At 41.7% G+C, this 14,556-nt stretch overlaps 1 protein-coding gene across 5 annotated transcripts in view; it reads right to left on the reverse strand.

Moving 5' to 3' along the window:
• Positions 1-14,556, reverse strand: part of FHOD3 (formin homology 2 domain containing 3) — a 645,457-nt gene that overhangs the window by 18,460 nt on the left and 612,441 nt on the right. For all 5 annotated transcript variants that reach the window (XM_059728584.1, XM_019479159.2, XM_014611417.3 and 2 more), the window contains 2 exons: positions 13,203-13,374; positions 9,501-9,662 (listed from right to left, as the gene is read on the reverse strand). In XM_059728584.1, coding sequence (XP_059584567.1) covers positions 9,501-9,662; positions 13,203-13,374 — 334 coding nt within the window. The remainder of the gene's footprint in view (positions 1-9,500; positions 9,663-13,202; positions 13,375-14,556) is intronic.

Below are 14,556 nucleotides of genomic sequence, written 5' to 3' on the forward strand. Positions count from 1 at the left end.
AAGGAAGAATGTGATAGTGTAGTGCTGACCTAGTGTAAGCCTGAAGGCCATATTAAGATAGACTGAAACCAAAGCAAACATGTATTGTACATGTTTAAGGCCAGTAAGTGCAACCAGACAATACATTATTTGTCAAATATACAAAGATATATCCATTAGGATTTTGAAATCCTGTGCCAGGAATTCTAATGAAAACCTTTAGACTTTTAAAATATGTCAAACTAAAAAAAAGAAAATGGAGGCTATCATGAGTGAAATGACTTCAGCCTTGCTCACTGAGAAAAAAAACAAAAAACTGGCAACAATGATACAACTATTTGTATCTCTTGGAAAACTTAATAATGTTAAATCAACTCTTGTTATGAATTGCTCATTGGGTATTTTCCTTCGACCATTATTTTGTAACAAGAGGCGAAGCCAACCTACTTAGAATAAAAGAACAATAGGGCTGGAAAAAATACAGGATGTTATCTAGTCCAATCACCTGCTCAAGACAGGATCATCCCTGTCTAAGCTCTCCCAGCCAAGAAGAAGTTTAAATAGATTACATACCCTACATTTGTTGAAAGAGCTGCAGTTTCACAAACCCCAGTCGAGATAACATTCAGCGTACACCTTACTCTTGTCAAAACCCAATTTCCCCTCATGTAATCTTCAATTTGTTCTTTACCTATTGCTAACCTGAATCTCTCGAGGGAGAAGGACAGGCTGTTCCAGCACTGAAGAGTGTTCTCTAGACCACGGGTGGGCAAAATGGTGGATCTGGCCTGCAGCTTGACTCCATTTCCCAGCAGCCCTGCCCATGTCACTGAAGCTGGTTTCCATGGAGACCCCAGCAGTGGCGGGGCCATGACAGCATGGGGCCAAGTTTTCCATGGAGACTGGCCCCAGAAGTGCTGGCAGGCCATGCAGCTGGGTAGGGAGCTGCTCTGGGGCCAGGCCTGGGATCTTGTGATGGTGACAGTGTGGTGTGGAGCCGAGGCAGAGCTGCAATCCATGACATACACACCCCTGCCTGGGACATGTGGGCAACAGACCATAGTTGGTCATACTAAATGATAACATCCCCAAAACAATGAGATTTTGGGATCACAGGTGCTACTAATTTCTGAATTACTTCCTGGGAAAATATCTCTCCTTGTATAATCCTCTACGCTGGCATCTGCTCTACAGGAGTGTGTGAATGTGTTGTTCAATTCTTCCCTGTCTTCTTTCCATGGCCTGAAAGTAACAATGATGGCTGCCATAGGTTCATAGATTCATAGATGTTAGGGTCGGAAGGGACCTCAATAGATCATCGAGTCTGACCCCCTGCATAGGCAGGAAAGAGTGCTGGGTCTAGATGACCCCAGCTAGATGCTCATCCAACCTCCTCTTGAAGACCCCCAGGGTAGGGGAGAGCACCACCTCCCTTGGGAGCCCGTTCCAGACCCTGGCCACTCTAACTGTGAAGAAGTTCCTTCTAATGTCCAATCTAAATCTGCTCTCTGCTAGCTTGTGGCCATTATTTCTTGTAACCCCCAGGGGCTCCTCGGTGAATAAATACTCACCAATTCCCTTCTGTGCCCCCGTGATGAACTTATAGGCGGCCACAATGTCGCCTCTTAACCTTCTCTTGCGGAGGCTGAAAAGATCCAGTTTCTCTAGTCTCTCCTCGTACAGCTTGGTCTGCAGGCCCTTAACCATACGAGTGGCCCTTCTCTGGACCCTCTCCAGGTTATCCGCATCCCTCTTGAATTGCGGCGCCCAGAATTGCACGCAGTACTCCAACAGTGGTCTGACCAGCGCCCGATAGAGGGGAAGTATCACCTCCTTGGACCTATTCGTCATGCATCTGCTGATGCACGATAAAGTGCCATTGGCTTTTTTGTTGGCCTCGTCACACTGCCGACTCATGTTCATCTTGGAGTCCACTAGGACTCCAAGATCCCTTTCCACCTCTGTGCCACCCAGCAGGTCATTCCCTAGGCTGTAGGTGTGCTGGACATTTTTCCTCCCTAGGTGCAGCACTTTGCATTTCTCCTTGTTGAACTGCATCCTGTTGTTTTCTGCCCACTTGTCCAACCTGTCCAGATCTGCTTGGAGCTGTTCCCTGCCCTCCGGCGTGTCTAAGGTTATTTCTGGAGATCCTGACTTTGCTTAGGAAAGTGACTTCTCTTCTACTTCTTTTTCCAGCTGCTACATTAAATGAATGAGATTTAATTCTGAATTAACATCAGATGCTATAATATCACTAAATATCAACATAGAGTCAGATATAAGAGAGCAGGAAAGTGCTGAAACAAGGACAGTGCCAAACCTGAAGTAAAGACAGAGCTGACTCACTAACTGAATAAAAGAGAAACCCTGTTTGACATTGAAAGTTTGAAGTTATGGAGATGAGCACAATAAATAAACATTTTGCATCAGCAAAGAAGTTCACTGTACTTAAACTGTACCTGGATGTGGGATATTCTGAAACTTGGTTAGAAAAGTAATTTCAGTTAATGTCCTCAGTAACGGTTTTATTAGACTTCAGAACCAGGCTTTCAGAAAACCTCTTGTTTTAGGGGAAAGAATATCCGTACTGAATTAAATGACAATTATTTCACTTATGGAGGAGATGATAATGGACAGTTGTTTTTAAATAAAGTTTCACATATGCAGTCAACATAAATCTGATCAATTATTAAGTAAAATATATGCCTATTGGGGCAACTCATTTATATTCTACCTTGCTAATCTGAGAATAAATTTAAAAGGAAAACTTTTCAAAATAATATTGTACTACTTATTCACAGATTTTAAGGCTAATATTTTTGGCCTGAATATTTATACAGATAAAAAGAATCTCCAGAGTTATCATAATTAGCACCACACATTTTGAATGGAATGTAACACTTCATACTTAAACCCTTAAGCCAATTTCTTACTATCAGAGATTTGGAGAAGACTGGTACAGGAGAGAGGTTATTCCACTTCTGAGTATTACAAGCTTCAGATAGTTTCCTCTGAAGCATCTGATACAGGTCACTGTAAGAACAAATTACTGGATCTGGTCTGACCCAGAAGGGCATTTCATATGTTCCCATCCTCTGTTTTAACTTGCTGTATCACAGATCATAGTATTTCACCTGTTAATTACTGGAAGTGCCCTAGCTCCAGCTGAATGAATTCAGTATAGGTAGTTTCTTGTCTAAAATAAGAAGTGAATGAGGCTTCATTATACTTCTGAAAGGTATTAATCTGAGGAAGACCTTCTTCCATCCTCCAGATTGTAAATGTATTGTTTGATAGTTTATTTTGCCTTCAGTAATTAAGCTTTTACTAATTTGATATAAGTGAATGAATTATGTTTAGTATTTTATGCTAGAAACGAGAGCCTTTGATAGTATGTCACATCTGTGAAACATTAATTATGCTAACTGTAACTACTGTAATTGTTGCCAAGTGTGAATAATTCACTTGACTGATTAGTTTGTCTTCTCCTCTCCAAAATTCCCTTCTGACTAACTGAGCATAATAACTGTGGATTTAATAGCAATTTCCAAAGTTGCCTGGGATTTGTAAGCATTTTATGCAGACTTTCTTCTTGTTATAAAAAATGCATAATTTCCATTAATTCCTGTTTTTAGTCATGCCATAAATACCAGAACAGTCTCTCTCTCTCGTGGTATTTTGGCATTTCTGTATCTGGTCCTGGCCAGAAAAAGTAAGCACAGAAATGCACAAAAAAAAGTTAACTGAAGTGTAAGTTGGTGTCGGTTCCAAACAAAAACCACACACCTGTAGAGCCAGCGAGTCACACCACCCAGTATTTGGGTTTATTAACAACTTGTGATTCCAAAGTAATAATGCATGGCGTCTTTTAAGTCTCCTCTTCAGGCCTGCCCCTCCACAAGATTCTTTCCCCTATCCTAGATTTATATGGCAGCTGTGCTAGTCTCTATTTCATTTATATTCAGGATGGAGTTGAAGGAGGTATACCTGGAGTATTTCTGTCCAAGCTCTGGCAAGTAATTTCACATCTCTACTTCATATCACTCATTCACCATGCCAGACAGAACTGTGTTGAAACACACCACACTGTTCTGTGCCCATTCCTTCCTCAACATAAAGCAATATATGTGATGGTGTTCACATGTCCTTGAGCCTGGCTGTTTGGGCCTGTTGAGAGTTAGATAGCTTGCCCGAAGTACCATAATAAGGAGGGCACTCTGCTTTCAAGTTGGGTGGTATTGCCTGTGGAGCAGAGAGAGTGGTAGATCTCACTACCAGCATAGTGAGTGGTATTCCAGTTCTCTAGCAGTGAAATGAAGAGAGTAAGACTTTTTTATGTCTCACAAGGATGTTTGTGATGTGTGTCATGGGATGGAGTCCTTAAGGATGGCCGTGTTCTCCTAAGGCCCCTTGACCATGCCAATTGGGCCCGATGGGCACCCTCAGTTCTCACCTGCCACGTCTTTGATGGATAAAATATAGAAATAGGGAGGCTGCCATTAAGTCTTCTCGGACACGGTTTGATGGACTTACTGACCCCCATGGGTTTCCAGACCCCCTGTGGGTCTCGTTTCAGAATGGGTGTTTTGGGGCACCCTAGCCTTATGGGCTATATGTGTGGCTCCAACTGCCCCTTTACCACGCCCCAAGCCTCACAGATGGTACTGGTGCTGTCTTGCCTCAGCCTCATTATAATTCGGCCCCTTGTCCTCACTGGGATCTCTGCACCCCGAATGCCGCGCCCCCTGTAGCGCTGGGGTCTCCACTCTATAGTGGGCCCCAATGAGGCCTCCTCCTTCCCCAAATAGCCTCACCCAAACCACCGGTCTTATAAAACTAGAAACAAAACATAAGCCCCTGGGCAATAACTGAACATAAGCTAGCAAAGGTGTGCTCTGCCCCTTTACCATTACTCGAAGCAGAGGTTAGTCAGGTCTCTTTCCCTTTTCATTCTAACAGGGCTCCCTCCCCTTGGCCACTAGCAGAGAACTGCCTGCGGTTTATATGGGCCCAAGGCCCTGCCCATTCCTACCAGCTGATCAGGTGCAGGTGCTGACTAATTTCCACATTAGCTAGTTGCCAGGGCAACCTTCACCTGGGCTCCTGTCTGGCTCCCTGGGCTCCCCCCAGGCAGTTCCTGCTCTTCTAGGAGCTGGGCACCTTTGTATAAGACAGTGACAAGAGGTATACACTCAATGGCACAGGTGGAATATATCATGAGAAAACCTCAATAACTCTAAAACCTGATGATAGGGGCATTCTCATAGCATTTTTTAAACTCAAAACCAGTTTGGGGTAAGTAGTTTGATTTAAACATTAGGCTTAGATTTGAGTTCTTTTTTTTCTGATCCAAACTGGCTTCCCTGTCCTAAATCCATAGGGGATTTTTAATTTAAACACATGTACACATACTACGACATGGGGGAAAAAAGGCTTTGTTATAGACTTAATTCAGTGAAAGCAAGCACTGGGTGTGAACTGTAATAACTCTGCAGCTCTTACTCCTGTGAAGTAGAGGTGGATGCAACTACCTAGAAGATAGGTGCTACTTATCATGGGGCCCTGAACTGAGAATTGGAGTGGAGACAGAGAAAGATGTGCATTACAAATGCCATATGTTTTCCTCTTTAAAGATTTACCCTGGTGGTGAATATTCACTTAAAAATTCTGTGGAACAAAAGATGCTTCAAGGAGCCTTTGAATGGCTTTCTGATTGTTTTTACTTTAACTGGGAAAGTTTATGGGGAAAGATGAGCTGGAAAAGCAGGCCTGGCACATCCCTCATGCCTTCACCATCTTTATACCAGATGAGCTTCAGCATACACTGTTTGTAGTTGCTTGCTGCTCCTCAACACAGAGCACAGCCATCAGTGAGATTTTTGCTTATGACAGTGGTACCTGTTATTTGCCCACTACACTGATTTTCAGTAAGTCAAGGAACTTATTCGCAGGTATGATCACCAACTGTGCCCATTATTAATAATCCAGAACTGAGGTACTTGTAAATCCAATTTGCAGTCTATGCTCCAGTCTGCAAATCCAATTTGCAGTCTATGCAGTCTATTGCTAAGCGAATTGATAACAAACGAGACAATCTTGTTAGATGCCCCATGGTTCATTCTCTATTTGGTGAGGGCAGAAGTGCTATAAATTCCTTTGCACTCTGCTTAGGATTCCTTGCTATCACCAGTACACTGGTATGGACTCATAGCCCTCCAGTTCAGTTTTTCTACTGTGATTTTTTTTTTTCACTATCATTGATAACAAGTTTTTATGTCATCCCTATTTACCACCAGTTTCCATAAGCTCTCTGTGATCTGACAACAGTGGTTCCAAGTGAATGGTTTGATGGTTATATCTTCTTTTCAGCTTGAAGCAGGCAGTCTTTGAGTCATCATAATGTTAGTGCCTCATTGACTTCCAATACAGAGCAAACATGTATCTTCCTTCTTATGTTCCTATTTCATACAATTAATTCTATAAAAATACCCCCATTTCTAGTTTTTGCAGATCTTAACAACTAGAAATTCCTAAACCAGTAATCGGTGGATTGGTGGTCCTCCTTAACAAACCAGGCTCTGTTCACTGGAACTTGAACTATCAGAGTGACTCTTAAAAACTTCACCCTTTCCAATTTTCCTTCACAGACATTGTTTATTATGGCATCATTTGGGAAGTTCATCTCAACCTTAGGGGAGAAGGAGACAATCCTTGTTATATTTTATATTTCCTTGCTGAGTTGACAGCTCTGTGCAATGTTATAAAAACCTTTCATGCAGAAAAACTGCTGTCAGTTTCAGAGCATGGAAACAACACCTTTCAGTTCTTCCCTTCCACTCTCCCATTTCCAGTGGTAGTTGATGCTGGTTGAAGCACACTGGACTCTCAGTCCTAGAAACTGGAGTCTTTCTTCTCATGGAAGCTTGCCTCAGCACTAACTTGGAAGGACCCCTGTAAGAGCAGCAAAGCAATTCAATTTTGGCAGTTCATTCAAACTTACAGCTTGCTGTGATGACTGACAATGCAACTTCTGACACTGTGTTCTTATATATACCCGAGTCTAATACATATATTATGTAGATCATCAAACACACCTCATGTAGTAATGACTTCTTGTTATTACCAAACATAAAGATTTTATCTTATTAAGCCTCTATAGTATCAGGGTCTAACTAATTCAGAAAGTTTTTCTCAACATAGACTCATGGACTTACAGTTCATCTTAGTTCAGTTTTTCTCAGTCTATGCAACTTCTGTCTCCATTTCAGTTTCTACTGAGCAAATTCCTAGTTCCAAGTTCAGCAACTCTGTCAGGCCATCATTTATTAAAAACACTCAATGTTTTAAAGGGTAATATGGTAGACATGATAGTTTCCACTCATTTATTACTGGGATCTTGATGACCCTGTACTCTCTTACAGTTTAATGATTCTTTCAATGGCTCTAAATTCACAAACTATTCCTTTTGCTTGAATACATGATGCCCACATACTAGGTGTAATCACACTGCCCAGCAATTCATTTCATTCCATTTTGCAGAAGGCAGTATGCTTTAATTTAATAAATATGTCAAAATATATATTTCTATCTTTAGATTTGTCTTTTTTTGCAGATATCCATTTCTATTTTTCTCCTGACTCCAGATTACTGAACATTACTCATTTCTTACCTCTAGTTTTTGTATCCTCAGAATCATTGCCTGTGAAAGGTATCCCCATAAAGCCACATGAAATGTTTACAGCATAGTCCTCCATAGCTCACTGGCCTCTTGATTTTACTAAAAACACACAACTCAATCCAAATTCATCTAAAACATCTGCAAAGTTTTAAGTTACTCTATGTAGATGTATGACTGCACTAAAACTCTGACCAATATATCGCTTTGCATGGCTTCTGACAAAAAACACAGTAATAGCTGGGTTTTTTTTAATGAATTCTACAGTGACATTAGAGTTAGACTGGACACTGAAGTCACACTGAAATCCAGAAAGATGTGTATGGTCAACAACTTGTAGACAAAAACCCACAACTGTTGCATTTTTTGCTCCTTAGATCACTATGACCCACAACCCAGCAAAGCTAGACCATGAAAACAGGCATACGCTCCACTATATTCATACATGGTCTGTGCTATTTTTCCACAAACTCTTTGCTTCATAGCTTAGAACAGGCTGGGGTGGTGCAGGTGCTAAGTCGCTTGGTTGACAGCCCAGAGGCTGCAAGTTCAAGGCAATAGCAGAGGCATTTACTGCGTGGCCAGACAGATTCCAGCAAATTCTGCTAAGTACCTTGACACAAAAAAGGAAAGGCTATCTCAGAACAGTCTCTCCTATTCTCCTATCTGTAATTCTGCATTAGTATTGGCTGAGCTTGCTGAGTTTCTTGGGGAAGAAGTTCAGGTGCCCTGTTATCAGTACAGCTAAGTGTTTTTTAAAGCCCACTGATTTTATTCATTCATTATCCAGGTATATCAGCTACTACTACACAAAGTTCTGTTCACTATATTTTTCTCTCATCCCCAAACTACTGGACTTGAAGTTTATTTTGAAATATCTCTTATTCCACATAAAAGTCTAGCCAAGACCTTGAAGAGCAAACAAGTGAGAGAGATGGCATCCATCATGAAAAATTACACTGAAAATCAGTCTCAGCCTAAACATTTACTGAGTTTTTAATCCCCAGTGATCTTTTCACTAAATAGAAATGCAAGTTGGCTCTACAGAAAAATATAAGGTACTTTTATCATTCCTTGGTTTTTTTTAGCCATAGCATGAAGGTGCCCCGCAAAGAAACAGAACATATGCTTTGTACATATGCACACATTGTGTGTGTATGGGTGTGTGCGTGTGCATGTGTGTAAAGGGTCAAGAACAGAGGAAGTACTTCACCATGGGGTAAACTACAGAACTATGCAAACATACAGGGGGTCTGTATGATATATGCAAATCACTGACAGCAATAAGCACATATGGAGATCACAAGCACATATTGAAAAAGTAGGTGGTGGCAGGGATTATGCTGTGAAAAGCTGCCACAGAAAGTGAGAGAAAGAATCTGGCATCAACGTGGTTTTTTTGCTGTAAGGCTTGCCCAGTCATTAAGAATATCAATGTTGTTTCTAAATCCTCCCAGGAAATTGCTGCCTCCTCTTAGAACTCTGGGGAGCGATTGTGCCTTCAGCCTATGCTAACTAATAGAAACCAAGCACTTCCTAAACAAAATCACCCACGATATTAATGTACATGTTCACAAAACCTATGTCTGCTTGATCTTCCATTTGCTGCTCCTGAATCTTTCTTGCAACTTCCTGGAAATGCTAACACATGGATAGAGAGATAGTCACAGGGCCCTTCCAGTGAAGACAGAAATAGCAAGAAGACTGACTTCAGCAACATTGCTGGAGGGTAGGTTGATTTATATCAGATAAGGAACAGGCCCTACAACTTTACTCATATATGCAGACAGACAGATTGATAGGTATCTTTCTTCTATATTCCCACAAGTGTGTTAGGCATACTCACACGACTTCCTGTTAGCTCGTGACCGCTTCCTTTCTCTAGGCACCGCTCGCTGACTTGGCACTTGGGTAGCAGACTTCACAATGCGATCCATGATCTCATCAGCTGCGTCATCAGTAGCGTTAGGTGAATCATCATTACCAGCATTCCATGAACCAATTCGCCCTGGAGAATGACAAACAAATGTTTTCTTAGAAATAATGAAAAAAAAATTACCCTCCACTGCAAATATCCAACTGCAAAATCAAGGCAGTGTGATGTAGGTCTGTGATTCTTGTATCAAACTTGTCAGCGTCAAAGCCTTTACCCTTTATAGAACATTTAAAATTATTACCCTAGTTTCTCTGCTGCATCAGCAAAGAGAGTGGAACTAGAGGGGAATTATACCTCCCTAAAACCACTGGTGAACTGTACATTGGCTTTAACCTCAGAGTTCTGTTCTTGGCTTTGTCACTGGCAAGAGTCCCCCAGGATCTGTTTACCAGCTGGGGATTTTAAGTGCAGCTTGCTTTGGCCAGATTCTTTCTGCTCCTTTAAACTAGGACTAGAAGAGGTACTACAGAGGCTGAAATGCCACCAGTGTGCTTGCTAGGGAGAAATGGTCTGCTTCCAAGCTTTTGTGCCACCAAAATAGCTCAAGTGAGATGTACTAGGGAAAAGAGTCTAGTTCAAGGTGTCCTTTTAAAAGGTTGGGCATATCTGGGCACAACCACATACATTCTGTAACCAGCAGGCAAAGCAAAAGTAGCTGGCAGACCAAATAAAGCTAAATAAGCAATTCCGGTTAGAAACACAAACAGTGAACACACGCCTCTGAACCCCAGAGACCCATGGCACTCAGACCCTCCCTGTTACCTTGAGCTGTGCTATAAACACAACTGTTGGTTCTTCCATTGGATACTGTATACTTGTTGATTTTTAGCTAGTAAGCAGAAAAAATGAAAATGAGCTTTCCAAACAGGCTGGTTTAAGAAATGCAACCAGCTAGAAAATCACTAATGAGACCATCCTGTGGCACTTCCCTGATGGCAGTAAATAACAGTGTGTCCTGCTGATTTTTTCCTGGCTCCTGTCAACTGTGGTTCTATTATGATAGTGTTCCTAACAGGCTTCTGTCTGGTTCACTCTCTCTCTCTCTGTCTCTTCCTTAAGCCAACAGGCACTGATTCTTATTACCAGGACACACTGCTCTCTAGCACTTAATGAATTACTTGAGCTCTTTAGCTTGTGGCAGAGTAGTACAAGTTATTTCTCCTGTGTATCTTAGCTATTCAGCTTGCATTTAAATTTGGATCTTTCCAAGCTGTCAAACTGGAGTAAACCAAGCATCCAAAGATTTTGTAAAATACCAGAAAAGTTTTTACTATCAGCAAAGGGTCTAAATGTGGTATCAGTGATTACATTTACACCAGAAATTAATCAGGGATGGATGAGATTCCCATACATGAGGGAAAGGGATACCAGATAGACCAGGTTCTTCGACAAGCAAAGAATGAATAGCTTAAGTTCTGGTGCATGACCTGTCCTCCATAAATAACTTGTGACCATCACTTGAAAAAAAAAAAAAAGCAGAAGTAAAAAGAAAAAGAGAAACATGAAAGGAAAATAAATTAATGAGCAGTATCTGTGAAACGATCAGAAAGCAAAGAATTGGCTTGTTAGCTACTCTTCTTCTCTTTTACGCTAGGGACAGACATTACACATAAGCCAGTTTAAGTGATAAGAAATTGGTTTAAACCTGGAACAGAACAGATGTTCAGTGCACATAAACCAGTTTGAAGATGGTTGAAACTGGTTTGAGATAAACCTGGTTGAATGTAGTATCAGACTTAACTAAATTGGGTCAAACTGATTTTTGCAATTTGTCCCAGACTCCTTGTTGGTGTAAGTTAAATCAGGGTCCCCCAGCATCCCAGTTGCTTTGCAATTCTGGGTGGGGAATTGCTCCAGACCAGCAGGGCTGGCCCCTCCCCTCTGCTCCCTGGCTCCAGCTCCAGCAGAGACTGCCTGGCTTCCTCCTGCTCCCCCCACTCCCCTCACCATTTCCTGCTCAAGCAGGGATTCCCCCCTCCTCTCTGCCTTATACGGGCACCTCTCAGCATTAGCTAGCGTACCACATGCTGGCTATGGTCCAAGCTGTGGGTGACAAGACAAAAGCAGACAGGACAGTGTCGGCTAAGGGCTTTTTGGAGCTAATCAACAGGTAGCTAGTAATGTCCCTCCATTCCTTCCTTGGAAAAAGTTGTTTAAGAAGAGCTTGAACTAATGAGAGAGCCTTTTGTTTTGTTGTTCGGCTAAAAAACACTGTGCAACTCCCTGCTGTGTAAGTAAATGCTGTGCAACTCCCTGCTCTGGTCAGAGGAGCAGCGAGGTGGCAGGGAACCTTTCCTAATCTGAGTGCCCTGTAGGGGCCTGGCCACACCCCACTCAGTGCAGCATTGTGGAAGGGGAGGAAGGGCTGCTCTAGTACCCCCCAGCTTCTAGCCTGAGCCACTGCAGGCATATGCCTGTATTTCTTCAGTCCAGAGGGGATGTCTGTATGGTTACAAACCGGTTTAGCCTAGCCAGGTTAAACTAACCTGCAAAGATTGAATCAATTCAGGCTCAAGCTTTTTGAATGTCTGTCCCTAGCCTTAGAGAACAAGTGTCCCTCTGAATTATGACTTGGACATGGAATCCAGATATTTTATTGTCAGTGATGGTCAGCGAACACTAGTGTCAGAATGCTGAATCTTAACACTGCAGATCAACACTGCGTGTCCTAGGTTTTGGTTTTCAGAAGTCAATAATGCTGACATTTGACAACAATAAATCCCTACTTGCCGCAAAGTTGCTAGGTGGTGAATCAATTCCAGGGATTTCTCTAGTAGCTTATGGCCTGTTACAAATCTTGCCTGCTTTTACTCAGCTGATGTCCCTGTCTTTAATATACCACCGAATAACATCAGTATGTACATGCATCTGGAACTGATATAAATTATGAGTATATATTATGCCTTACTCACAGACTCCTAAGGTAGGCAGTAGGACACACTCATGTAATTAGCACAACTGACCCTTCATTTCCCATTTCATTTTTCAAAATCTATCTTACAAAGACAACAGAGATTGTGTATAGGATTTACATTCATATTTCCACAGTGAAAGGCAGCTCTGAAGCAAAATATGTTAGAATAGTAGAAAAAGGTTTATACATTTAACCATCCTTATTTCTTAGAAGCTTTTCTGGCTTATTCCGACCTATCCTTCTCCTCCCCCACAACCATGAACCAGGAGCTTGGATGTTCATTTAGCAACAGTTCCTGGCCCAGTGGGTACATTCAACAGGCTTCCATTTGGGGAAAAAAACAATTAAGAAGGTCCCATTTAGGTTGCACTATCAGAGGAATGTAAATAGGAATCTAAATGGCAACCAGGCTTATATAGGAAGAGGTTATTATTTCATCATTGCCTCCCTACTGCCTTGGCCCTAGACCACCTTTGTAAGCTCCAGAGAATCACCATGCCTGTGCCTCAGTTCCCCCCTCAGATAAAGAACCTTTGTTTTTTTTGTTAACTGGACTAGTTAGTTTGTAAACACCATTCAGCAGGGCTGTGACCTTGGCTGAGGCCTCTAGGTATTATCATGACACAAGTAATAAGCCAAAAACAAAATCACTGGTCAGGGGAGAGGAGCATTGAGGAAAATCAAAGTGCTCTCTTTACCTCTACTGGCTCTGCTTCGGGTGCGGACTCCTAGCACAGTGGTGCTTTCTCCACCCAGAGAGGAGGTCTTCAGGACGGCCTTCATGTGCTCATGCTCAGCTGCATCTTCAGCATATTCCAGGCCTTGTGGCTGGCTCTGAGATGGAGTGGAGTTGCTGGAAAACTTTCCAGACTGCAGGAGGAAAGTGCATTTGTTGTTTAATTGACATGACCTAGGCTATGTATTCCAAAAAATGGGAAAAAAGTAAAGCAAGTATGCCATGGGTTTCAGATCACTTAGAAGCAAACAGAAAAATCAGATATCCATGTTTCCTTGGCCCAATTACAGTACTCTAAAAAACCAAGACATTATTTACATTTCTCCAAAAGAATGGACACCCTTCTCCGCCCCTACCTCCCCTCTCCCCCCCCAAAAAGTTTACAGACAAAGCAATATCCAGGGGCAGAACAATTCTAGAAAAAATAAGGCACAAATATAGATAATTTTTGTAACTTTCTATATCAGAATGCTGAGCATGAACCAAAAGATCTGTTGTGTGATTTTGGGGCAGGGTCTGCACTTGGGGTCCTGATACTACAATGGCACAGGACACAGGATAAAAACTGAGTAATAGGTAAGTTAATTTTGTAGCATCAACTCATGATAACTTGGTGGAACAGGAGTAGTTTCACTGTCTTCAAAAATAGACATTTTCCTATTGTGTCCTTCCACCCAGCATAATTATGGACAATAGTCCAGTTGCTATAATAGAAACTATGTAAATTACAGTTCAAATATATTAATAGTGCTGAAACAAAAAATTCTCAGCCAAACTATTTCATGGCTAGAAGTAAGAAGAATAAACAAAACCTTAAACAGATTTTGGAACCTGCTCTTTGCTCACCCTGTCTGTATATGATTTCTTTGTCACCAAGACAACATTAAAAGCAGTTTTGAAATTCGCTGCCTATATGCAACACCAATTAATACAACAGTATGCTGAAATTTCATTAATTAGCAAAGAAACCCATTGACGATAGTTGCCAGCTGACTTCTAGCAGGACCAAATTCCTAAGGAGAAATTTTGCAGAGCAAAACTTTTTAAAACAGCATGACAGAAGCAGAATCCTATTCCATTTCTATTTTAGCCTGTGGTTGCAATCTGCCATTTACTTTCATCGTTCTTATTGGCAGAAAGATTTTTAAAATGTGGTTCTGTTTTGAAGACTGACTACATAGAAATGGTAACATTACTCAACAGATCTTTCCTGTCAGTATAATTACAATCACTGGCCATGTCCAGACATGCAGGGGCATGTGCTTGCAGTGGCACAAATTGCCACTGTTCACATCCCTGCACATGCACTTCATTGC

This window comes from Alligator mississippiensis, chromosome 5 (assembly GCF_030867095.1).
Source record: "Alligator mississippiensis isolate rAllMis1 chromosome 5, rAllMis1, whole genome shotgun sequence".
Classification (NCBI taxonomy): Eukaryota; Metazoa; Chordata; order Crocodylia; family Alligatoridae; genus Alligator; species Alligator mississippiensis.